This window comes from Loxodonta africana, chromosome 20 (assembly GCF_030014295.1).
Source record: "Loxodonta africana isolate mLoxAfr1 chromosome 20, mLoxAfr1.hap2, whole genome shotgun sequence".
NCBI lineage: Eukaryota > Metazoa > Chordata > Mammalia > Proboscidea > Elephantidae > Loxodonta > Loxodonta africana.
The window spans coordinates 16,944,034-16,971,406 of record NC_087361.1 but is presented as its reverse complement, the minus strand read 5'-3'; the positions used below and the strand labels follow the sequence as shown (position 1 = coordinate 16,971,406).

Below are 27,373 nucleotides of genomic sequence, written 5' to 3'. Positions count from 1 at the left end.
CCTACAAGGCTGATTTTCATGTTGAGTCTTACCACCTTAGGGATCCCTGTCTAGGGGTAGTAGTGGTCCCAGAGCCTAAGAAAGAGCTCAGTGTGGTGGTGATGGCTGAGTATTCCTTCTTAAGGAGATCAGAGGGCCGTGGGGCAGAAGCCAGGTTACAGGGCCAGACAAATCATTTAAGTACTAACTTTCCTGAATCAGAGTAAATTGACTGTATTTGTTCAGCAAAAATTTTACTAAGCATTTATTATATCTGATATTTAATACATATTTCAGATTAGCAAGAAATATAAAAATTCCATAATTTGCTATATATTTTGGTAGTCTAACATTTTCTCTTAATAGTAAAATATATGTGTGTGTGAGAGAGAGAGAGATTTCGTTTTAAATACTAAGATTTAATATTACTAATCTAATTTGACTGATAGTGGTACCCATACCTTCTTGACTGTTATACAACATAATTCCTGTGTATTCCTTGACATTCACATTCACTTATAATTCCTTCCTTCTTCCTTTCCATCCTCCATCAAGTGTAATGCAATCAATTCTTTAAATCATAGGTGGTAGAAAATAATGTATAGAGACACCCAGCCATTTCTCCAAATTTATAAATTGAGTACTAAGTTGAAAATAATGTCAGGTATCTACACTCCTAATTCAGTGTCCTCAAAAGTAGCCTTCCTGACAACTGGTAAGAAGATCCTGTTCGGTCTGACCCTTACACTCCATTAAGTATAAAATCAGAACTGAATCCTTTTCACCCAGTGGTACTGTCAAGGCTAGCATAACCGGACTGTCATATAAAGCTCTTTAAATCAGCCTGCCAAGGAGATATGAATGCAATACAGATTTTAGCACTCAGAAACACTCCCCTTTCACTTACATGGATTTTGAGGGGCAAAGCAATGCATTTTTATCAGAAATTCTATTATCTTTCAACTTTTATGAAGATCAGTGTATTAGAATAGGGGAAGAATTTTTTTTTTTCTTTAACGCTGAATTGATTTGCTACAAGGGAAATACTAACGAGGGTTTTTATTATTTATTGAAAGTTCCTATTTGACAAAATGAGAAACTTTTAGACTACATAAAAGATGGATGCAATGTTTAAAATCCTTAATACTTTCGGAAACTAAGCAGTTAGTCAAAATAAGTGAGCATTTAGAAAAGGGATAAAAGTGTGGAGTTGTGAATTTTCTTAGAACTATGATGCTTCCAAGAAGAGCTGCAACATGTTTCAGCAAAAAATTTAAACCCTGAGAACCCTGATTTATCAATCTAAGCAAGGAGCAAAACTTTTAGAGGTAGATTGTTTTGTTTGTTTTAAATGTAAGATAGTTTTTATTACAAAACCTAATGACGATACCTTCTTAGCATTTTTCTGTCATAAAATGGTACAGCAAGCTAATAATTATTTCTTTCATCATGTCACCCCAGTGGTTATATTTTTAGGAAGTTACATTCAGTTCGGAGCTTGGCTGCTAACCAAAAGATTGGCAGTTCAAATCCACCAGCCACTCCTTGGAAACTCCATGGGGCAGTTCTACTCTGTCGTATATTCTGGTTTCTACTCCTTTGAATTGATTGAATCACATTTAGGTTATTTTGTAGGTTAGATCTTAAACTGCATTATTTAACCAAATGAACTAATAAAATATCTGGGACTTTTCCTTCAAACAGAAAATTCCTAAATGAAGAAATGGAAGTTTAATACAGTTACACAACCATCCTTCTTTATCATCAACAACATGAGCACTCACTGTACTAAGCATAAGATGTCCTTTTCTCCTTAAATTAAAAAAAGTTAATCTTTCCTTTTTAAGAGATAGTTGGGAGGGGGTCATTTTCGGAATGATGAGAGTGAAGGATTGACAGCACTGGCTGGAGTAAGGCAGAGAGCAGTCAGCCCTCGGGAGGCATCGCTGACAGCCACACTAATGTACTGCAATGCTGACATGAAGCTTCCTCTAGATTCCAGAAAGAAGCCATTGGGGGAGAGCCTGTAGTAATGTAAAACCGTGCTAGTTGTAGACTGCTAGCAAATGTCCACCCAAGACTAATTGGAGATGATCAAGCTCATGTTTCAAATGAATAATACGAACATATAGCCATCCTCAAATGAAAGGAGCTTTCCTACCAATGTAGACATTATTTGTTAAAGCAGAGTGCTGGGTTTAACATCTTACGTATTTCTCTATAAGTAGGTATTTCTTCTTCCTGAATTCTCAGGTCTCTGCTTTAAGTTTAGCTTTGTTTACCAGAAAGATATGAGAACAAGTTTAATGCTGTAAAAGATGTTTACTTAGAAGAATAATATGACAAGCAGATCTGAATACATAGCAACCTGTACATCACATAAAGCTTTCCAGCTAACACTGGCTTTGAAATCACCAGTGAGCTAAAAAACAAAATACAAAAATCAGAGTGAAGTCTATAGATGAAAACCACCATGTCAAAAACACAATCAAATAAATTACCTTCTTTTAAGCTTAAATAATGGATGAAGCAAATAGCAACCGTAACTGCTCTTTTGATTCCTTGAATTGCATCAGCAACTTGACTTTGGGTACATTTCTGTGGAGAATAACCTTGAGTCGGTGTGAAGTCCTTTGCTCTGAGCGAATCTGTTGTCGGGGGAGAAAAAAAAAAAAAGCTAAAAATTGGTCCTACAGAATTTCATAAGTGTTAACACTAAAAATAACATATCTGAGTGAATTTTCTTTCTTTTCCCCGGTACACATATATATGTGAGAAAGCAAAACAAAACAAAATACAAAAGTTGGATGCCTATTCTTATTCCTTTCAGATAAACCAATTACACTGTAAATTTGTTGTTGTTAGTTGCTGTCAAGTGGATTCCAACTCATGGTGACCCCATGTGTTACAGAGTAGAATTGTCCATAAGGTTTCCTTGCTATAACCTTAAAAGAAGCAGATCACCAGACTTTTTCTTCTATGGTACTGCTGGGTGGATCCAAACCCCCAAGTTTTAGGTTAGCCATCAGGCACAAACCGTTTGTGCCACCTATTTAATATGGACTAACTACCCCCAAAAACTCCCCCACGTGTTTGTCAGTTTGTTGTACTGTGGGGGCTTGTGTGTTGCTGTGATGCTGAAAGCTATGCCACCGGTATTCAGATACCAGCAGGATCAACCATGGAGGACAGGTTTCAGCTGAGCTTCCAGACAAAGACAGGCTAGGAAGAAGGATCTAGCAGTCTACTTCTGAAAAGCATTAGCCAGTGAAAACCTTATGAATAGCAGTGGAGCACTGTCTGATATAGTGCTGGAAGATGAGCCCCCCAGGTTGGAAGGCACTCAAAGGATTACTGGGGAAGAGCTGCCTCCTCAAAGTAGAGTCAACCTTAATGATGTGGATGGAGTAAAGCTTTCGGGACCTTCATTTGCTGGCACGACTCAAAATAAGAAGAAACAGCTGCAAACATCCATTAATAATCAGAACTTGGAATGTACGAAATACAAATCCAGGAAAATTGGAAATTGTCAAAAATGAAATGGAATGCATAAACATCAATATCCGAGGCATTAGTGAGCTGAAATGGACTGGTATTGGCCATTTTGAATCAGACAATCATATAGTCTACTATGCTGGGGATGACAACTTGAAGAGGAATGGTGTTGCATTCATCGCCAAAAAAGAATGTTTCAGGATCTATCCTGAAGTAGAACGCTGTCAGTGATAGGATAATATCCATACACCTACAGGGAAGACCGGTTAATACGACTATTATTCAAGTTTACACACCAAACACTAAGGCCAAAGATGAAGAAATAGAAGATTTTTATCAGCTGCTGCAGTCTGAAATTGAACATGCAATCAGGATGCATTGATAACTAATGGCAATTGGAATGCATAAGCTGGAAACAAAGTAGAAGGATCAGTAGTTGGAAAATATGGCCTTGGTAATAGAAACAATGCCATAGATCGAATAATAGAATTTTGCAAGACCAACGACTTCTTCATTGCAAATAACTTCTTTCACCAACATAAACATGATACTGGTCTGGGTATACACATGGACCTTGCCAGATAGAACACGCAGGAATCAAATTGACTACATCTGTGGAAAGAGATGATGGAAAAGCTCAATATCATCAGTCAGAACAAGGCCAGGGGCCAACTGTGGAACAGACCATCAATTGCTCATATGCAAGTTCAAGTTGAAACTGAAGAAAATCAGAGCAAGTCCACGAGAGCCAAAATATGACCTTGAGTATATCCCAGCTGAATTTAGAGACTATCTCAAGAATAGATTTGACACATTGAACTCTAGTGACCAAAGAACAGACGTGTTGTGGAATGACATCAAGGACATCATGCATGAAGAACGCAAGAGGTCATTGAAAAGACAGGAAAGAAAGAAAAGACCAAGGTGGATGTCAGAAGAGACTCTGAAACTTGCTCACGAATGTCGAGCAGCTAAAGCAAGAGGAAGGATGATGAAGTAAAAGAACTGAACAGAAGATTTCAAAGGGCAGCTCAAGAAGACAAAGTATTATAATGACATGTGCAAAGAGCTAGAGATAGAAAACCAAAAGGGAAGAACACGCCAGTGTTTCTCAAGCTGAAAGAACTGAAGAAAAAATTCAAGCAATAGTGAAGGATTCTATGGGGAAAATATTAAACGATGCAGGAAGCATCAAAAGAAGATGGAAGGAATACACAGAGTCATTATATTAAAAAGAATTAGTCAATGTTCAACCATTCCAAGAGGTAGCATATGATCGGGAACCAATGGTACTGAAGGAAGAAGTCCAAGCTGCTCTGAAGGCATTGCTGAAAAGCAAGGCTCCAGGAATTAATGGAATATCAACTGAGATGTTTCAACAAACGGATGCAGCGCTGGAGGTGCTCATTTGTCTATGCCAAGAAATATGGAAGACAGCTTCCTGGCCAACTGACTAGAAGAGATCCATGTTTATGCCTATTCCCAAGAAAAGTAATGCAACTGAATGTGGAAATTATAGAACAATGTAGGGTCGCTATGAGTCAGATCGACTCAACGGAAGTGGGTTTGGTATTGGTTTGGATCATTAATATCACACGCAAGACAGGAAACTGCGAGTTTTAGATGAGGACGTGGAACCAGGGATATCATTGCTGATGTCAGATGGATCCTGGCTGAAAGCAGAGAATACCAGAAGGATGTTTACCTCTGTTTTATTGACTATGCAAAGGCATTCGACTGTGTGGATCATAACAAATTATGGATAACATTGGGAAGAATGGGAATTCCAGGACACTTAATTGTGCTCATGAGGAACTTTTACATAGATCAAGAGGCAGTTGTTCAGACAGAACAAGGAGATACTGATTGGTTTAAAGTCAGGAAAGGTATTTGTCGGGATTGTATTCTTTCATCATACCTATTCAATCTGTATGCTGAGCAAATAATATAAGAAGCTGGACTATATGAAGAAGAATAGGGCATCAGCGTTGAAGGAAGACTCATTAACAACCTGTGTTATGCAGATGACACAACCTTGCTTGCTGAAAGTGAAGAGAACTTGAAGCACTTACTAATGAAGATCAAAGACCACAGCCTTCAGTATGGATTATACCTCGACATAAAGAAAACAAAAATCCTCACAACTGGACCAATGAGCAACATCATGATAAACAGAGAAAAGATTGAAGTTGTCAAGGATTTCATTTTACTTGGATCCACAATCAACAGCTAAGGAAGCAGCAGTCAAGAAAGCAAACGACGCATTGCATTGGGCAAATCTGCTCCAAAGGACCTCTGTAAAGTGTTGAAGAGTAAAGATGTCACCTTGAAGACTAAGGTGCACCTGACCCAAGCCATGCTATTTTCAATTGCATCATATGCATGTGAAAGCTGGACAATGAATAAGGAAGACTGAAGGAAAATTGATGCCTTTGAATTGTGGTGTTGGTGAAGAATATTGAATATACCAAGGACTGCCAAAAGAATGAACAAATCTGTCTTGGAAGAAGTACAACCAGAATGCTCCTTAGAGGCAAGGATGGCGAGACTGCATCTTACATACTTTGGACATGTTGTCAGGAGGGATCAGTCCCTGGAGAAGGACATCATGCTTGGCAAAGTTCAGGGTCAGCGGATAAGAGGAAGACCCTCAACGAGGTGGATTGACACAGTGGCTGCAACAATGAGCTCAAGCATAACAAAGATTGCGAGGATGGCACAGGACCAGGCAGTTTTTCGTTCTGTTGTGCATAGGGTCACTATGAGTTGGAACCAACTAGACGGCACCTAACAACAACATCCCAAAACTATAATGAATTAAATGGAAAGCATGAATTGTTTTTTAATATGATGTTGTGAATTTTAAATATCTATAGTAAATCTTTCTAATTTAATAAGCAGGTACTTAAAATATTTGCTCTAATACCCAAATTTGAAGTGTATGTAAATGGTGCTCCTATAGTGTGTGATGATCTTTGAAAAGAGAATTTTCCGCTTAGTTTTTTTTTTTTAAATATTCTCCCCTCAACTTTGTTTGCAAGATCGATTTGGACTCTTTATTTAGATTATGTTAAGCAGAGTAAATTTCATCCCATTTTTCTCTGTAATATGGCAAATATCAAAACAGAACAGTTGAATCAATGTCTTTAACATATAAAAATTTGGTGTCATATGTGACTATTATAGAACAATGAAATATGTTACTAACTCCAAGACATGGTAAGATTTCTAATCTTCCCTCTATTTGCCCCGTGTTCCCCCATCAGCAATCTATAGTGCAGCCTATGTGATCTTTCTGAAAAATAAAATAATGAAACAAAAATTCTGATTTTTTCATGCCTTTGCTTGAAGCCTTTCGATGGTTTCCATTTCCATAAGACAGAACCCAAATTCTTAAATGCCTTAGGAAGCCCTTCATAATCTCTACCCTGCTTACTTCTCCAGCCTCTTCTCTCCTCACTTCCTTATCTCACATTCTACTCTCCAATTACGCTCAATTTTTCTTGGTACCTCTAAATTTATTATTTTCTTTCTTTTGTACCTGCAGTTCTCTCTACCTGCACCAGTCTCTCCTCTCCTAAAACCTGAACCCTCCCTCTCCCACACCTCTTTTGTTCCTCTAACACCAACCTTTTGTAAGCTACCAACTTAGTCTTCATTTTCTCTCAGACGTCTTCCCTGACTCTCTATCGTGGCACCTATTATATATCATGGCATCATGTATTATGTGTCTTTATTGCCCATTACATGGTAAACTCTGTCTTAATGTTATGCTACATCCCTAGGATTCAAGTAAAAAACATCAAGTAACTGATGTTAATTGAGCACCTATGTTGCTAAAGCTCTGTTCGAAGCCCTAAGTAAACAGCAGAGAACAAAGCAAACAAAGTCCCAGCCTCATGGAACTTATATACATACAATTAATATTTGTTGGCTGTTATTATTGCTGTTAGGTGCCATGGAGTCAGTTCCAACTCACAGCAACCTCTGTGTACAACAGAATGAAACACTGCCTGATCATGTGCCATCATCATAATCATTGTTATGTTTGAGCCCATTTTTGCAGCTGCTGTGTCAATCCATCTCATCAAGGGTCTTCCTCTTTTTTCTGATCCTCTACTTTATAGAGCATGATGTCCTTCTCCAGGGACTGGTTCCTTCTGATAACATGTCTAAAGTACTTGAGATGAAGTCTTGCCATTCTCGTTTCTAAGGAGCACTCTGGCTGTATTTCTTCCAAGACAGACTTGTTCATTCTTCTGGCAGCCCATGCTATATTCAATATTTTTCACCAACACCATAATTCAAAGGCATCAATTCTTCAGTCTTCCTTACTCATTGTCCAGCTTTCACATGCATATGAGGTGATTGAAAATATCTTGGCTTGGGTCAGGTGCACCATAGTCCTCAAAGTGATATATTTGCTTTTTAACATTTTAAAGAGGGTTTTTGCAACAGATTTGCCCAATGCAATACATCGTTTGATTTCCTGGCTGCTGCTTCCATGGGCATTGATTGTGGATCCAAGTAAAACGAAATCCATGACAGTGTCAATCTTTTTTCAATTTATCATGATGTTGCTTATGGGTCCAGTTGTGAGGATTTTTGTTTCCTTTACATTGAGGTGTAATTCATACTGAAGGCTGTGGTCTTCCATCCTCATCAGTAAGTGCTTCAAGTCGGCTAGAATGGAGTAAAGAAAATGAAACAGTAGCGAACAAAAGAAAAAGAACAGATGAAGAAAAAGAGTGTATAGAGTGAAATGAGAAACAGCCAGTAGACATCCAGGGGAAAAATGGAAAGGGCTCTTAGAAATCCAAAATGATCTGTTAAAAGATCCCCTCCCGTGACTGGATAAACCCTCTTTTATTTAAAATCATCCTTTTCACTTGCTTGTGATATCATTAGAAGATGGTAGAGATCATTTCTTGCTTTGTTCTACCTACAGCCAAATACATTCAGATTCTGGTGTGTTCTGCCAGTCAGCACTTCAAAGGTATCCTCCAGAGCCATCTGCTGTCCACAAAGAAGAAGGCTTCAAAGCCCAAATGGTATACTTAAACCTGAGCGATACAAGCTGGAGGCTTATTTTTTTAAAGCATTGCTTTTCGGAAATTTATTCACTGGGAAAATCTGCTATAAAATAATGAATATATTATGCAAGTTAAATTAGACCTTTCAACCTGCTTGGTATGATGCATGATTGAACACACTTATTGCAGGTGATTCTGCTGGAATTAAAAGTGATTTTATTGTATTAGTAGGCATTTTAGTGCAAAAGGTCAAAAAAGAGGTTTAGAATTCCTGTCATCCTCTCATACTTAAAAAGGGCTTACACCCTTTTTTACTACATAGATGCAGATCTCTAAGCCGTAAAAAATTAGCATGAAAACAAAGAAAAGAAATCAAACCAAATGATGTATGATTTTGCAGATATCAATAGTGACAGTTGCATCCCAAACTGTAAAATTTAGATTTTTCTAGGAACACATTTCAAGCTGTGGTAGCATTGCGAATCCCCATTGCCTATGAGTCGGAATCGACTCAATGGCAAAGGGTTTTTGGTTTTACCATTCTAAATGTCTAACCAAGCCATCTATCACATGGGCATTACTGATGTCTGCCACATCATGGCCACCAGTTTCCTCCTTGGACTCTAAGCACCAAAAATTTCAGGCAGCCTGAAATTCCTCTAACACATAATGCTATTTCACCCTTCTGTCTCTTTGAACTCTGTTTTCTCCGAAGGGATGCCCTTACCCCTTTTTTTCTTATTAGTCAAACTCCTGACTTTTCCTTTAAGCAACAGCTAAAACATTACCTCTAATGTGAAGCCTCCCAGCCTCTCCCCACAGCCATCCCAAAGAGCTGATCCTGCGTTCTTTACTGTCCCCAAACGAATCTTGTGCAAGCTTCTGTTCAAGCCCTCACCCTCTATGCTGCCACTACTTGTTTACGCGGGTGTCTCTCCTACTGTAACATCATCTCCCTGAGGACAAGGAGCATGTCTTCTTTGTGGCTCTGGTACCTGGCATGTGAGATGTGTCCAAAAAATGTTTGGTCAAAGAACAAATAAGAGAATGAATTAATGAATTCCACCAGTGACCTTCAGTGCCTCTCTGGTGATGCCTTTATAAACTGAAAATTCAGCTTGGGAAATGTCCCTTTCTTTTTTGCCTTACCATTAACCAAGTTCATAATGATGAAGAAGAAGGAAGGGAAAAGCAAAATTTGAATTCCACTTATACAGTATGATTCTGAGACTGTTTTCATCTTACATAAATTCGCCTAATTTATCCCAGCCAGTAATCCCCTAGGCAAATAGTCATTAAATTCCTATTGTAATCATAGCACCATGCTAAATACAGCAAACTACAAAGAAGAATTAAGGACCCTCCAAAACTTTGATAATCTTTCTGGGGAGACAGTACAGAAAAATTTTAAAAAACCAAATAGCAGTACATAGAAGGTATATGATGCTAAGTGCCAAATGAGTAAGGCTTTACTGTGGCTTGAACTCAGCAAAGATTCCTTGTAGCTAGGGTCCAAGGTCACCAAGAGACACAGTCTCATCAGTCTCTTGGTGTTTACCTCTGCTTTTGTCTATGGGTGAGCAGAAATTTAGGGCTTATATGTGAATTTGTCACCTTGGCTCCATACTATAAGGGCCAGTGTGACGTCAGAGACTAGTCTGTCCTGTCTTTTCTCCAGCAGTAGAGATTAGCTGAGTGACACACCTTTTCTTCAAGGTTAGAGATTAGAAAGGTTGTTTAGATTTATGTCTCAAGGCTAGTTTACAAAGATTAACTATGTTACATCTTTTATCACAGCATGTCAGGTCAAAGTCAGCTTAACGGCTGTTTACCACATTCTTCACATACTTCTATGTTTCTATGTCTAAACTCAGAAATTTTCTAAGTAACTTTCTTATGACTTATAGGTTTCTAATGACGTATACTTAATGTTAGAGAGCCTCACAAAGGTAGACATATTTCTAAGTTCATATTATGAGTGCTTATACCTATGTATTTTGAAAGCATTAATAGTGACTTACACCTCATGTAATTTGAGATTATTATAATTTGAGATTATTATAATTTGAGATTATTATAGAGACATTTAAAGAGCTCTGGTGGCTTGGTGGTTAAACGTTGGGCTGCTAACCGAAAGGTTGGCAGTTTAAACCCACGAGCTGCTCCACAGGAGAAAGATGTGGCAGACTACTTCCATAAAGATTATTTTTGTTAGGCGCCATTGAGTTAGATCTGACTCATAGTGACCGTATGTCCAATAGAATGAAGCACTGCCCGGTCCTGCGCTATAGCCTTGGAAACCCTTTGGGGCAGTTCTACTCTTTCCTATAAGGTTGCTATGAGTCAGAGGCAGCTCAACCACAACAGATTTGGTTTGTTTGTTTGTTTGTTTTTAAGAGACATTTAGAACACTTATCCAGTGTGTTATGACCCTACGAAGAGAAGAGAACACTTAGGCAGATCAAGCTGTAGGCAGAAGCCTGGGCTGCCAACATTCAAACATTCAATCATAGATAATGTTTCCTAGTGAAAGAAATATACCCATGAAAGGCTAAGAAGAGTGAGATATGTCTTCAGTCTTGGAAAGGCACTGGTGGGGCAATGGCAGGAATTTGGGCATGGGACTGAACTTATTGAACCAAGATACATGGATTTCCTGGAATGAGGAAAAACAAAATCTAAATTATGAGAACTGTGTCAAAGTGAATCCATCAGCAGAATTGACTTGGTGCCTCTAACTCCTAAAAGCCCTTGACTGAGAATGAGATCACCCTGAGGTTGGGCATTACAGGGATGGGCTCAATGACTCCAGATGAGGGAATTGAATTGCTGGCTGGAAACCAAGCAGGCCCAAAGAAAAAGACAAATTTTAAATCCATAAACTAAGAAAAGAAATATGATTTACTGAGTGCCTACCATGTGCTGGCAGCTAAGAGATGCTTTATTCCATCTAATGAATGTTATCTAGAAGCCAAAATATGAGAAGCTTTCTCCTTTGTGGTTTCATTCCATCATTAGTCCTTCGTCTTTTTTAAAATGTAGACGGATATTATCCCCACGTTTCAGAAAAGGATAAAGCTTCGCCAAAGCTTTATGCCAGAGTTACCCTAGTCCTGTAAACCTCAATGAAAGAGAGAAGAACGTTCTCCTCCGAGAGGGGATGAGGATGTAACACTAAGCAGCTTATATAATATAGTTTTGCACTATAGTATTATAGCTAGTTGATTTGGGAACACAAACTAGAGGGAAATAATCAGGAGATGAACTTGTTATTCAAAAGCAGCAATTCTTGAAAAAAAGGGAACTAGTCCCCTAGTGAGGGTTGTCTGTATAACTAGGGTGTGTGGTATCTTTCTGTGATTTGTGGTATCTTGCTATGACTTGTCCGAGACACCACAGTGAATGAAGGCAGAAGTCCTCAGAATGCTGATCCCTCCACCTACGCTCCTGAAACCAGACTGCCTGTGCTACAAATAATCCCACCAGCAAGAAATTATAATTTAAGGTGATCTGTCAGTGGAGACATTAATGTCTCTTTCACCTGACATCAGCAAGGTTTCAGTAATCAGTTTTCCAAATAATAAATGGTTACCCACTGAGGGCTCAAAAATAAAAGGGGGAAAATGTCAATGTCTTGGTCTCATACCTTTCTAAAATGTGTTGTTCATGTTGTCTTCTTAAACAAAGGTGTCTGGGCTACTTTGCCTTTTCCTTACCTCTCAGGGTCATCACTGTGACCATTAATTATTGGTCTAGGATGTATCATAAGAGTGTACTTCTCTCCTTTTCTGTCTGTCACCAGGCTATCCGCTCACACAATCTACGTACCAACTCATATGCTTATCGTCTTAGTTTAATGAGAACTGAGATACTCTGTGAAAATACTAAAATTCACTATAGTTTTACCATTACATGATAGTTGTATTAGTTTCCTAGTACTGCCAAAACAAAATACCACAAACTGAACAGAAATTTATTGTCTCACAGCACTGGAGCCTAGAAGTCCAAATCAATGCATCGGCCAGATCACGCTTTTCTGTAGGTTGTAGGGGAAGATCAATTTTTGTTTCTCCCAGCTTCTGGTAGCCCTAGATATTCCTTGTCTTCCTTCACATGGCTATTCTTCCTCCACCGTTCTGTGTCTGCTTTCTTTTATAAGAACAACACTCAGATTGGGCTAGGACCCATCCTACTCCAGTATGACCTCATGTTAACTTAACTGATAACATCTTCAAAGACCCTGTTTCCAAACCAGGTCACAATCACTAGTACTTCATTTTATCTTTTTGTGGAACACAATTCAATCCATAACAGTCATTAATTTGAATCCCCTCAATTTATAGATCTGAAATCTAAGCCTGAAACAGGTTAAGATTTGCCCAAGGTCACAGAATGAATTATAGAGCTGCTACTCACTTAGAATTTGCAGTTCATAAAGAAAAGTGTTATTTAGTCAAAACTGCCCTTCAAAATTCCTTAAATTATCCTTTAAGCATAATATATATCTTTTCTGTAGTGGAACTCTTATATTAGTGAAGTTTGGGAACTACAGAGATAGAATGAGAAAAGGAAAGTCTGCAAACAGACTGTTGGCTATTCAAACCAACTGTCCTTAAAATAACCATGTAATCCAGTGAATGAGAAATGGGGAGAGACCTTTTATGTGTTCTTGCTTCTCTATGGAGTTTTTGCATTTGGTTTCAGAATTAAGCCTCTATAACCTTACTACATGTCTGTCAGTTTGTCGTACTGTGGGGGCTTGCGTGTTGCTGTGATGCTGGAAGCTATGCCACCAGTGTTCAGATACCAGCAGGGTCACCCATGGAGGACAAGTTTCAGCTGAGCTTCCAGACTAAGACAGACTGAGAAGAAGGACCCAGCAGCCTACTTCTGAAAAGCATTAGCCAGTGAAAACCTTATGAATAGCAGTGGAACATTGGCTGATATGTGCTGGAAGATGAGCTCCCCGGGTTGGAAGTCACTCAGAAGATGACTGGGGAAGAACTGCCTCCTCAAAGTAGAGTCAACCTTAATGCCATGGATGGAATAAAGCTTTTGGGACCTTCATTTGCTGATGTAGCACAACTCAAAATGATAAGAAACAGCTGCAAACATCCATTAATAATCAGAACCTGGCATGTACGAAATACGAATCTAGGAAAATTGGAAATCATCAAAAATGAAATGGAATGCATAAACATCGATATCCTAGGCATTAGTGAGCTGAAACGGACTGGTATTGGCCATTTCGAATCAGACAATCATATAGTCTACTATTCTCAGAATGACAGCTTGAAGAGGAATGGTGTTTCATTCATCATCAAAAAGAACATTTCAGGATCTGTCCTGAAGTACAATGCTGTCAGTGATAGGAAAATGGCCATACGCCTACAAGGAAGACCAGTTAATACAATTGTTATTCAAATTTACGCACCAACCACTAGGGCCAAAGATGAAGAAATAGAAGATTTTTATCAGCTTCTGCAGGCTGAAATTGATCGAACATGCAATCAAGATGCATTGATAATTACTGGCGATTGGAATGCAAAAGTTGGAAACAAATAAGAAGGATCAGTAGTTGGAAAATATGGCCTTGGTGATAGAAACAATGCCAGAGATGGAATGATAGAATTTTGCAAGACCAACAACTTCTTCATTGCAAATACTTTCTTTCACCAACATAAATGGTGACTACACACATGGACTTTGCCAGATGGAACACAAAGAAATCAAATTGACTACATTTGTGGAAAGAGACAATGAAAAAGCTCAATATCATCAGTCAGAACAAGGCCAGGGGCCGACTGTGGAACAGACCATCAATTGCTCAAATGCAAGTTCAAGCTGAAACTGAAGAAAATCAGAGCAAGTCCATGAGAGCCAAAATATGACCTTGAGTATATCCCACCCAAATTTAGAGACCATCTGAAGAATACATTTGACGCACTGAACTCTAGTGATCAAAGACCAGATGCATTGTGGAATGACATCAAGGACATCATCCATGAAGAAAGCAAGAAGTCATAGAAAAGACAGGAAAGAAAGAAAAGACCAAGATGGATGTCAGAGGAGACTCTAAAACTTGCTCTCAAACGTTGAGCAGCTAAAGCAAAAGGAAGAATTGATGAAGGAAAAGAACTGAACAGAAGATTTCAAAGGGCGTCTCATGAAGACAAAGTAAAGTATTATAATGACATGTAAAAAGAGCTGGAGATGGAAAACCAAAAGGGAAGAACACGCTCGGCATTCCTCAAGCTGAAAGAACTGAAGAAAAAATTCAAGCCTCGAGTTGCAATAGTGAAGGATTCTATGGGGAAAATATTAAACGATGCAGGAAGCATCAAAAGAAGATGGAAGGAATACACAAAATCATTATACCAAAAAGAATTAGCCGATGTTCAACCATTCCAAGAGGTGGCATGTGATCAGGAACAGATGGTACTGAAGGAAGAAATTCAAACTGCTCTGAAGGCACAGGTGAAAAACAAGACTCCAGGAATTGACGGAATATCAATTGAGATGTTTCAACAAACAGATGCAGCGCTGGAGGTGCTCACTCGTCTATGTCAAGAAATATGGAAGATAGCTTCCTGGCCAACTGACTGGAAGAGATCCATATTTACGCTTATTCCCAAGAAAGGTGATCCAACCGAATGTGGAAATTATAGAACAATACTGTTAATATCACACGCAAGCAAAATTCTGCTGAAGATCATTCAAAAACGGCTGTAGCAGTATATTGACAGGAAACTACCAAAAATTCAGGCCGGTTTCCGAAGAGGACATGGAACCAGGGATATCATTGCTGATGTCACATGGATCCTGGCTGAAAGCAGAGAATACCAGAAGGATGTTTACCTGTGTTTTATTGACTATGCAAAGGCATTCGACTGTGTGGATCATAAAAAAGCTATGGATAACACTGTGAAGAATGGGAATTCCAGAACACTTAATCGTGCTCATGAGGAACCTTTACATGGATCAAGAGGCAGTCGTTCGGACAGAACAAGGGGATACTGATTGGTTTAAAGTCAGGAAAGGTGTGCATCAGGGTTGTATTCTTTCACCATACCTACTCAATCTGTATGCTGAGCAAATGAGAAGCTGGACTATATGAAGAAGAACGGGGCATCAGGATTGGAGGAAGACTAATTAACTACCTGCTTTATGCAGATGACACAACCTTTCTTGCTGAAAGTGAAGAGGACTTGAAGCACTTACTAATGAAGATCAAAGACCACAGCCTTCAGTATGGATTACTCCTCAACATAAAGAAAACAAAAATCCTCATAACTGGACCAATGAGCAACATCATGATAAATGGAGAAAAGACTGTAGTTGTGAAGGATTTCATTTTACTTGGATCCACAATCAACAGCTATGAAAGCAGCAGTGAAGAAATCAAATGACGCATTGCATTGGATAAATCTGCTGCAAAGGACCTCTGTAAAGTGTTGAAGAGCAAAGATGTCACCTTGAAGGCTAAGGTGCACCTGACCCAAGCTGTGCTATTTTCAGTTGCATCATATGCATGTGAAAGCTGGACAATGAATAAGGAAAACCAAAGAAAAATTGACGCCTTTGAATTGTGGTGTTGGCAAAGAATATTGAATATACCATGGACTGCCAAAAGAACGAACAAATCTGTCTTGGAAGAAGTGCAACCAGAATGCTCCTTAAAGGCAAGGATGGCGAGACTGCGTCTGACATACTTTGGACATGTTTTCAGGAGGGATGAGTCCCTGGAGAAGGACATCATGCTTGGCAGAGTACAGGGTCAGGGGAAAAGAGGAAGACCCTCAACGAGGTGGATTGACACAGTGGCTGCAACAATGAGCTCAAGCATAACAGTAATTGTAAAGATGGCTCAGGACCGGGCAGCGCTTCGTTTTGTTGTGCATAGGGTCACTATGAGTTGGAACCAACTCGACAGCACCTAACAATGACCTTACTACATTTCAATTGATTTGGTCACTGCTCTGAAGATTAAAGAGTTAAGTTATAAAACCCATATGTTAGTTAAATATAGCTGCACGGCAACTCCACACCAAAGTACAAAGAAAAATATATAGGGCTCCTGGTTCCCTCTTCAGCACTTTGTTCCCTACCACCCACTACTTACTTATACAGGGAGCTCTGAATATGACTTGAAAAACAGGAAAAAGGTTTTCTAACAACCATTTCAGTAGCAAGGGAGTTTGGTTACTTCCTGTTTCACCTTTGTGTCCTTAAGTGATTAAGTTTGCTGGATAGGGAAGGTCTTAGTAAATGAGAAGGCTTTTGAGTTATATTCAGTCATTTTGATTAGCATCTGCAGCAAATTTTTTTTCCCCCTCAAAAACATATGGTAAAGCAGGATGCAATGTTCCAGTAATTGTGATTTCAAATCTAAAGTAATCGTTGTTCATTCCTGAAACCTGAAACAGACGTCTGGTGGTTAACACCCTGAGAAAAAGTAGCTTAGTGTATTATCTCTGTCTATATTTTTATGATTCAAGATCATGGGCAATAGGAACATGTACATGAGAGTAAGCCTCGGGAGCTTAAGTAGTACATTCAATTAAAAGAAGAACTAAGTTACTGTGTTTCCTCTATGGGAATAAATAGGATAGAAACCATGTGATGGTCTTAAGAGCCTCTTCCTTTCTGTTTGATTCTGCCCTTGGATTCAAACTTCATTCAATATATACCCAGGAGTGCTGAGGTAAGCTGAACGGGAGTTGGAACAAGGCGTAGAAAATTCTCTCTCACGTTAGAAAAAAGGTTTGAATGCTTCCTTTTGTCCATCCCATATATGCTCAGGGTCCTTCTAGTTTGTGCATACTGTCAGCCTCATGATACCATACATTGTTGTTAATTAGAACTGTGTTTCCTACATTAAACTTCTGTCTCATTTTTTATATTTTATTCTAAGGTTTATTCTAGCTCACGCTTTCCATTATGACACTTGGAATAGAATTTGGAATAAATATATACTGTCCTTTTTGTGGTATTATTCATTTTAGAAAATCATATTTTGATTTTTTATAAGCATAACAATCCTATTAATCAAACAGTCATCCCTTTGAGGAGAAAGATGAAATCTTAGACAGGAAAGTGATAAAGTTATTATTTATATATGATATCAAGTTATATGAAATATAAATTAACACATGAATCGTTTATATGAGATACCATTTATAAGTGAATGCACATAAAATAAACCTTAACTCTGCTTTTTAACCTATCTTAACAGAACTCAACAAAGATTTAGCAAAGGTAAAGCCTGGTAGCCTAGCAATTCACACTTCCACATATTTTTGCCCAAACAGTCAAAGAAGGATCAAGAGTCAGAAATCCCAGATGAGACTGCGACTCTTGCATCTATCCCGAGGTCAGATCCACCTATTTGGTGTTTATTTTCTGCACGTGTGCTTTCCATACTTGAAACAAGCCTGAGTCTGTCTTAGATGGCTTAGATATGCAGAGCCACAAGGCTGAGGCATTTTAGCCACAAACATACAGTAAAAAAATGAATACCGTAGTCCCTGGGGACATCAGCCAGGTTGCACACTTAACTGGAGGAGGGGCTTTGCCCCTCGTGACAGTATAGACCACACAAGATTTTTTCAGATTTCAGAACACTAGTGTCACGTTTCGGTGGATTATTTACACATCTAAAGATTTTTAATGCCTTCAGTTAAGATTGCCAATTTAGCAAATAAATATGCAGGGTGCCCAGTTAAATACGAATTTCAGATAAACAAAAGAGTATCTTTTGTTTGTTTGTATTAACACAAGTGTTTTCCATGCAGTATTCAGGACACCTGGTGGCGTAGCGGAATGGACTTGATGGCAATGGGTTTGGTTTGGTTTGGTGGCGCAGTGGTTAAGAGCTCAGCTGCTAATCAAAAGGTTGGCAGCTCAAATCCACCATCTGCTCCCTGGAAATCCTATGGAGTAGTCCTACTCTATCCTGTACAGTTACTATGAGTCAGGCTTGACAGCAATGGGTTTGGTTTTTGGTTTTTATACCAAAAAAAAAAAAAGTACTCCCTCATGGGACATAAATCTACTAAAAGACAGTTATCTGAAATTTAAATTTAACTGTGGGTTTTATATTTTATCTGCAGCCTACTTTGGATTGAGGAATGAGCCCTCCCCTTACAATTCTCCCTTTTCCCATTCTTTTAAGCTACTGTCACTAAATTTGTAAGGTAAATTTTATGGTCTTAATTTGTCACTGTCTTTAACCTCTGCTACAATGAGTGAAAACCACAGGCTTCAGGCTGCCTTCCCTTGCACTGTTGGGATACATGGTTATGCATACCCTGTTGAAACATTGCAGATGGTTTTGCTTAGCTTTGCCCAACTTTTCCATCTTTATATCAACATGTCATAATATTATTATAATAGCATTGGCAGACATGAGGTACCTAATAATGTGATAAATAATCTCTAAACCTCTCTGGGCTTAGTTTACCAACCTTTAAAATGAGGGGATTGGGTTCAAGGTGTCTTCCCCCAAGGGGCCTTCTAACTCTTCCATTGCTACAAGTCTTCAAAATGAAAATCCCATTAATGTTCTCATTTACCTTGTAAAACATAATTGTTTCTATTTCGGATGAATCTTTTTTCTCTTCAAGTAAGCAGTGTTTAGATTACTAAGTAGTGTTTAAATTACCCCCTTAATGGCTTCACCCTTAAAGATGTTTAATGCCTGAGTTCCTGAAGGGCCAAAGAACGCACCCTTTGTTTCTTCCCACCCCACTCGCCCTAACGCTAGACTTTGCTCACAGTGGATGATCAGATGAAAAAAAAAAAAAAATGTAACCATGAAATTGCTGATAATAATAAAACAATTCCATTGTTTTAATCTATCTCTGTGGTGGGTTCTAACTGGGAAGAACAATTTGTTGTGAACGGAAGCCAACCTCGTGGCTGGAGAGACAGCACTCTGGGCATCTCGTTGTTCTCTTCCGCCATCTAGTGGAACTAGGGCGCGCGCCTCCGCTCAATTTAACTGTTCAGAGCTGCAAAGATCCCAGGTTATACATCAAATGGATGAATTGTTTTATTCCTGTCATTACAATAATAAGGGATTTATAAAGTGTGTCAGTAGATGAAATGTAATAAATGTTAATAAAAAATTACGTATAACACAATGGCAGAATTTAATACCTGAACAGTATAGATGAAATTCATGCAATTTAATCTCTTTAATATGTTCAAGTGTTAACTTGAACAGTGAAAAAACAAAAATATGGACTAGCCTAAAGTGTTCTAAAGAAATATTATCCATTTCAGGTGCTCTTGTATGACGTTCAAGTTTTGTTTTGTTTTGTTTTTTTAAATAAATGTAATCATAGCAGATGAAAGGGAAAGGAAATTTCTGAGAAGTATTGCATTTGTGGAGAATCTCTGTTGTGTGTTTAACCACTTGTCTTCTATTAAGTTAGAGCCTATGATTATTATTTATGAATGCAGTCTGAGGTTTAATGAATGTTAAGTGATACGTAGTTTTAATGCCTCATAACCTGGAACTTTCTTCAAATGGCGTAATATTGGATTTAACTGTGTGAATCTAAATTGAAAATAAATTTCTCTAATGAAGGAAATAAAATATTTCCGAAGTGTGACTTATTTCCTAATAAAGCTGTTCTCGTTGAATAAGAATTACAGGAAAAAAGATTCTGACATTTTATTCTGGTTTCCTTTTGATTTTCATTTAAAATGCCAACGGTATTTAGATCTTTCTGACAAAAGATATTTAAAAACGGTATCACTTCGTTTTTGAACACACTTGGGAGTCATCTGAGAACTCTCAATTTGTTTTCCAGGGTGGGAAAATCCCCATAAGGTGGACAGCCCCAGAAGCTATTGCCTACAGAAAATTCTCCTCGGCAAGTGACGCATGGAGCTATGGGATTGTCATGTGGGAGGTCATGTCCTATGGAGAGAGACCTTACTGGGAAATGTCCAACCAAGATGTAAGTGCTGTCAATAGTTAAACTGGCATTTTGTGAATGTAAACACATTCGCATAGAGGGGAAAATAGACCTTTTGTCCTCACCCAGGTTAGCCTTTATCCTTGCCTGAAAATTGTTCAAGGTCTCTGGGCAAGTTTGAGAAGCTGGGTAACCTTTCACTCTGAGCTTTATTTGGTGTCCTAGGGGGGCCAGCTGACAAGCTGTGCCGTGTGTTAAGTACCTGAATCCATCTCCCAGATCTGAGACTTTCTATGTATGTTGCTCTAATGCAGCATGACTGTTCTTATGAAACAACCTTGACCTACAAGTAAAACAGGAGAAAGAGTAATGTTTACCTTTCATTTCTTCCTAAGGGAAATTTAATACACTGTTCTAACAAGGAGATTAATTTAGACTAGATATCACTTAGAAGAAAAACAGTGAATGCTTCCAGGCAATGTACTATCAATATGTGTCATATACTATGGTTATTTTGAAAGACAAGACCCTTTCTGAAATCTGTTTTGTTTCTGTTTCACCTGTAAAAATTGTCTTAGTAGTTGATATTATAAAAAAGAGACAGTTAACACACATTTGACCTCTATAACCCATCCAAAGTGATAGAGACAGTAGTAAGAAAATGTCGGTGCCCTGAGCATCCAAGCAAATACGCTGTCAGAACTGAAAATATGCTTTAATTCCCTACTTCCTCATAGCAGAATTCAGGTTTTTTCAACTCACTTGGCTTGCATAAAGCATCTAATGGCTTCTGGGATGAGGATAAGGAGAAATCACCTCTGATATGATTTTGAATGTGAAAACAAAGACTATGTAACTATTGAAAAAAACCCCTAAACGCTCAAAGGACAACTATTGTCACACCTCCTTCCTTTTTTCCAGTTAACTACTTGAGTACTGCCCCCATAAACCTTCCTCAAATTGTCCAAGCATCTCAAGGACTTACTCAGTCACGGAGAAAGTTTATCCTTTTCTAATGCCAGGCATAGAGTAGACAATTTGGGCTAGGTGGCTATGGTTTGGTTTCTCTCTGCCACATAGTGTTGCTTTCAAAGCTGAGTCCTGCCCACTCCTGTGTGTGCCTACTGGCTCTCTGAAGAATGCCATGTCCAGAAACTATGCGCCAGCAGTTTTGAGGCTATACACATTGCTCGACCTTTATTCTGCAAAGCACAACATCAATACACAAAACTAGAGCAGTTGGGTCCTGCAGAGATTCTAGCCTTAAGTCAAAAGTGTGCCATAACTAGCGATCTCCAGTCCACCCCCAAAGCTTAGACTTCCTTGGATGTAAGTCATAGCGTTCATTATTTTTCAGGGAATTTTATCTCAGGGACCTCATTGCTCTTCCCTGTCACTGGGTCTTTTTTGAGACAACCTCCCCAGCTGTTCTTAAGAAGAACAAAAGTAAGAATTTGTTCCTTCATTCCCAGAAGGAACATACTCTTTCTTTCTTTCTTTCTTTTAAATCATGTATATAAAGTAGCAGAAGCCCTGGGTTAAGTCATCCTAGGCCCAGTTCTACTCTAAACCCAGCATAATGGTTGCCTACCTGCCCTACTTTGGCAGGAGTAAAATAGGCCATTGAAGCAAATCTCCAGAGTAAAAAGCTCTCCTCCAGACGAGTTCTTCCTTACAGAGAAGAGACTACACCTCAGGTGCTCTCCTTAATTCATTTCCCCATTTGGTTCTTGTCTCAACCAATCCTCCGACAGACCTTAAATAAGAAATTGTCTAACTGAGAGAGCTGCATGCTTTATTAATGATACACCCTTACCAGTAAAGAGTTCTTGAGCACCCATGGCTGAATGCATATTTGTTTGAACGTTGTATACAATACTACTATACTAATATATTTATTTAAAAATATTTATTGAGTACCTGGTCCATTCCAGGAACTAGGAATACAGCAGAGAAACACATTTTATACCTGGAAGGGACCATAAAGATGATCTAGTTCAATCCATTTGTTGCATTGGTCATCAAACTGAGGTATAGAGAAGTTATGTGACTTGCCCAGAATCATATAGCAAGAGGTTTGTCAATACTCTTTGAAGAGAAGTCTAATGAACATCTAGGGTAAGTCATGGGCAAGGAAGAGAAAAGAGGGAATAACTGCTTCTTTTATAGGGGCTTGGTTTACAGTCCACGTAGCTCCCCATGCAGGGCCAGTGGTCTCTTCCCTCATGGGGCTCATATTCTGTTGGGAGGGAGACAGACTGTAAACAATGTAAATAAGAAAAAGATGCATTGTGTGACATGATAATCACTGCTATGGAAAAAAAAAAAAGGATAAGTGCTGGGGGTTCAATTTAAATATGTAATATATGTTGCAAGATATGCTCACAAAGTTCAATCTTATAAAGTTGCCGTTGTATGCTGTTGCGTCAATTCCAACTCGTAACGACACTAAAGGACAGAATAGAACTGCCCCATAGAGTTTCCAAGGAGTGCCTGGCGGATTCGAACTGCTGGCCCTTTGGTCAGCAGCTGTAGCACTTAACCACTACGCCACTAGGGTTTCCACTTGGGGTACATGGACCACCAATTTAGTAACTATGACCACGGTTACTTGCACTATAATCCAACCATGAAAGCCACTTAACTTTTCAAAGTGACTCAATTTCATGACCAATAAATACAATAAAGGGGCTGGTCTAGATGATGTTTAAGGTCCCCCTGGAGCCCTGGTGGCGCAGTGGTTAAGAGATTAGCTGCTAAGCAAAAGGTTGGCAGTTCGAATCTACCAGCTGCTCCTTGGAAGCTCTATGGGGCAGTTCTACTCTGTCCTATAGGGTCGTTATGAGTTGGAATCGACTCAACAGCAACGGGTTTTTATGGGTCTAGTAGTACCATGCTGTAATTTTATAATCTCTGAAGAAGTAGCTATCACACTTTTCTTGAATCATTCTCAAATGATTCAAATTGTCCTTTTCTAAATTTAGGACATTCCTCAATCTCTCTGGAGGTGCCAAAAATTAGTTAGAACTTCCACGGAGCTGAACAGGTATAAATGAAGATGCCAGACCACAGGACAGATTTTTTAGGAGAGCAGCTTCTGCAAGAAAAAGCCCAAATATGTAGTTTTCAACATAGAGCACCATATAAATTGCTCCCGATTTTTTTTATCATCTAGAGTAGTCCAAACCCTGTTGTCATCCCCTTCTTTCCTGGATCTTGCCCAACCGTTCACGCAGCCATTCTGACCATGTATATTGATGATCTGTGTCCAAGCTGACCATTTCGGGAGCAATTTTGTCTATTGAACCTCATTTGGCCACAGAGACTATATCCAGGACCAGTAAAAGCTGCCACAGCCAGAAATAGGCTCCCAGCAGTAAGCCCATTCTCATTCTCTCAGTATTGCCAACGCGCCCACACAAGGCTGAACTCTTCCTTTACCCAGAGCTTGGTTGTTTTCTGAGGCTCAGGTAGGGTCTAAGCTGGTATATTTTCACAGCTTTTGTGTAGGTTACCAAAGGATATTCAAGGAAGTATCTTAAAAAAAGATTTTTTTGTTTGAAGTTATGGGAGAAAAAAAAAAAGGCCAAAACTTTGAGGTCCTCAGATCAATACAAGCCTATAGGAAAGTAGTAAGAGCTAAAGTCTTTTATGTATCTTGTGAGTATTTTTTGCTGTGGCAGTAAAGGGAGCTGAAATTCCATTTAGCTTAACATATTGGAAGTCAGCACATCTGTGACAGATCCTGTAACTAGAATTTCTGTTTGGAAGCAGAAATTGCTTAATCAAAAATTTCCTGGCTCTTCTTTCCAAATACTGGCTATTCCCTATCTGTCCTGCATTTCTCGTTTGTTTGGCCAAAGTATTGTCTAAAGTTTGGCTTCTTTGCCACCAAGGTCCATTTTAAATAAGGCAAGTAATACTTTAGAAAATAAAAATTCAACTCTGTTCTATTTGATTATTTTATATTTTTACTACATTTTGGTGAGTTTAACAAAGCTATGGGCACAAATGAAATGAAATGTTTTATGATTTTAAATAAGTTTAGAGCAGTTTAGTTTATATGAAATAGTCTGTCCATTCTGCAGACTGTGGCATATTCTATTACAATGAACAATTCTAAGTTTGCAGAATCTGTTTTAGTGAATAATATGATGAGTTTCCCAAAGGTCAATGGTACTGTACATTCGGGAAAGGAAATAAGAAAATAAAAAAAAATTAAGAACGAGTGCACAGAACTAGTCCATAAAAGATCTAACAAAAATAACTGTGGGAGCCATCTGCTTAGCCGTTCAACAATTATTTATTAAACGTACTGGTCACTGGATTAGGTGTACATGTGGGATGGAGGTGGGAGATTAAAAAACTCACTTCTTACTCTTAAGGAGCCTGCTATTTAGTGAGGAAATGAAGGTCTGGTGTTTTAAATTTTATCTCCCCAACTAGATTGTACTCTCCTCAAGGGTTGATACCATGACTTCTATCTTTTTTTCAATAGAAACAATATTGTGTGGACACAACATAGTTATTAAAAAAAAAAAAAAAAGTCCAAAATAAAAAAGCATTCAGACTCTATTATGCAGGGCAATTTTGATTCTAAGTGACAGAAAACCAACCTGAACTTACTTCAGCAAAATTAAGGAAATATATTTATCCCTGAAACTAAGAAGGTAGTTTAGCATTGCTGGATCCAGAGGCCCAGGCAGGATTTTCACTTCTCCCCTAAACACATTGGCCTCATTCTTTCCTACAGGAAGTGTTTCCTTATTCACCCCAAGGTTCAGCATTCCAGTTTAGCTACCCCAGCAGAAAGAGCCCTTTTCTCTGCAAAAATTCATATACCAATCCCAGAGAAGTCTCTAGTTGGTTCTGTTAAACCCTGCTCAACTCTAAGCCAAAACCATGTCAGTGAAATGGATACTATGATCGACCCAGCTAGGTTTATGTGCCAGCCCGTGCATCCCAAGGTGGGTGGAGTGCTATAATTGGCAATTTTCCCATAATCACATGGAGTGAGATAATAATTCCCCAAAAGAAAGCCATTGTGTTGCCAGAAGATATATTTTCCTTTTTCTGATGTACATCATTTTAAAGAGGAAATATGTATTTATTGCAATATCAGATGGCACCAAAATGTTGACAGTATGCACCAATGAATCCTAATAAGGCGGCAGGTACATTGGAAAAACCATTAGGGCATTACAGAAGGGCTTCTCAATCTCAACGCTATTGACAGCTTGGGCCAGAAAATGGTTGTCGAGGGTCATCCTAATCATCGCATGATGTTTAGCAGCATTCCTGGCCTTTATCCACTACATCCGGTAGACCCCTCCCCCAAGTCGTGACAACCACAAATATGCCCGGACATTGCTTAGTCGAGATAAAGGACAAAATTACCCCCAGTTAAGAACCACTGGTTTAGAGCTTAAAAGATCTGGATACGAATCCCAGCTCCACTCTTTACTGGCCATGCACTCTTAGTTAAGTGATGTAAGCTTTATGAAATAGCACCTATAATGGGGTTCAAAATATCCATTTGCAGAATCTGAAATAATTAAGAGATAATGTATGTGAAGCACCTGGTACCTGTTGGTAGCTGCTGTAGTGTTGGTCCCGATTCATGGCGACTCCACGCACAACAGGATCAGACCATTGTGATCCATAGCATTTTCACTGGCTGATTTTCAGAAGTAGATCACCGGGCCTTTCTTCCTAGTCTGTCTTAGTCTGGAAGCTTCTCTGAAACCTGTTCAGCATCATAGCAACATACAAGCCTCCACTGACAGACAGGTGAGGTGCATTGGCCAGGAATCAAACCCAGGTCTCCCAGATGGAAGGCAAGAATGCTACCACTGAACAACCATTGCCCTCACCTGGTACACAGAAAGCGTTTAATTAATCAATGGTAATAATCATAGCTTGCATCTACTGAGCTTATTATGAGCCAAGTATTTTAGATTATTGGCTCATTTAATCTTCAAAAACTTTTTCTGACGTAGATACTATTATTACTCCCATTTCTAGACAAGAAAACTGAGGCTTCGAAAGTTTAAGTAACCCACCAAAGGTTGCACAACTGTAGTGGTGGAACTAACATTCAAGCTCTCCTTGATTGTAAAGTGCATGCTTTTACCCACTATGCTATACTGTAGGAGTCTGACTTTCAAAGGAAGCTCCATAACAAAAATTCTATATAATGAGATCAAAGTATCTGTAATTGTATGTACCAGTATTAGCAAAAGAATATGGATTGTCTCACAATTCTTTGGAAATATAAATCTTTCTTGCAGTATTTTGTGTCTTGAAGTTAAAAAGTTATACAATGTGCCATATTATTATATTTCTTAAAAATACTTGAAAGCAGTAGCTTAAAATCGAATTTCAGTGATCAACGTATTTAGCCTGTTTCGAGCAACTTTTCACAGGCACGTCAAGGGGCACAGCGCCTTGCTGCTTTCTAGCGTGTGAAGTTTTGTTTGTTGGTGGGTTTTAAGGTATTTCTGCGTAATTTTTCACGTTATTTTCAACCAAGTTCAAAATAATTGTTGTTTACTAGATAATGGGAGTTCCTTTAATGCTAGGAGTTACGCAAGCTCCAAAGATGACACCAAGGGCACCACAGGGCTTCGCTCTAACATTCACACCACGAAGTAAATGGAAGCAAAACATGAACAGCAGGCAACATTAAATAACCAAATCCCCGCAGAGCTAATATGTAGGGAAAAACCAGCACCATTTAAATAAGAGGTGACTTAGCTCGAGCTAATGATCTGAATGCAAGATGGGAGTCTTGGGTTTTATTTTGTTTCCCTGATATTATGTCGTTTAAAAAAAAAATTTTTGCCTTGAAGCAGTTTGAAACTCAAATGCCTCGTGGGTATGGCATCATTTAGGCATATGCTACTGAGCTACTTCAGTTGCCCAAAAACAGAAATACTA

The 27,373-nt window shown here is 38.7% G+C and overlaps 1 protein-coding gene and 1 long non-coding RNA gene across 2 annotated transcripts in view; one reads left to right on the top strand and one right to left on the bottom strand.

The window, feature by feature from the left end:
- Positions 1–27,373, bottom strand: part of LOC111750668 (uncharacterized) — a 74,719-nt gene that overhangs the window by 3,151 nt on the left and 44,195 nt on the right. The window contains exon 3 of the long non-coding RNA XR_010318696.1: positions 2,481–2,627. This is a non-coding gene — a long non-coding RNA (uncharacterized LOC111750668). The remainder of the gene's footprint in view (positions 1–2,480; positions 2,628–27,373) is intronic.
- The window catches only part of EPHA6 (EPH receptor A6), a 1,103,076-nt gene that overhangs the window by 1,050,675 nt on the left and 25,028 nt on the right, over positions 1–27,373 (top strand). The window contains 1 exon segment of the mRNA XM_003410340.3: positions 20,327–20,476. Coding sequence (XP_003410388.1) covers positions 20,327–20,476 — 150 coding nt within the window.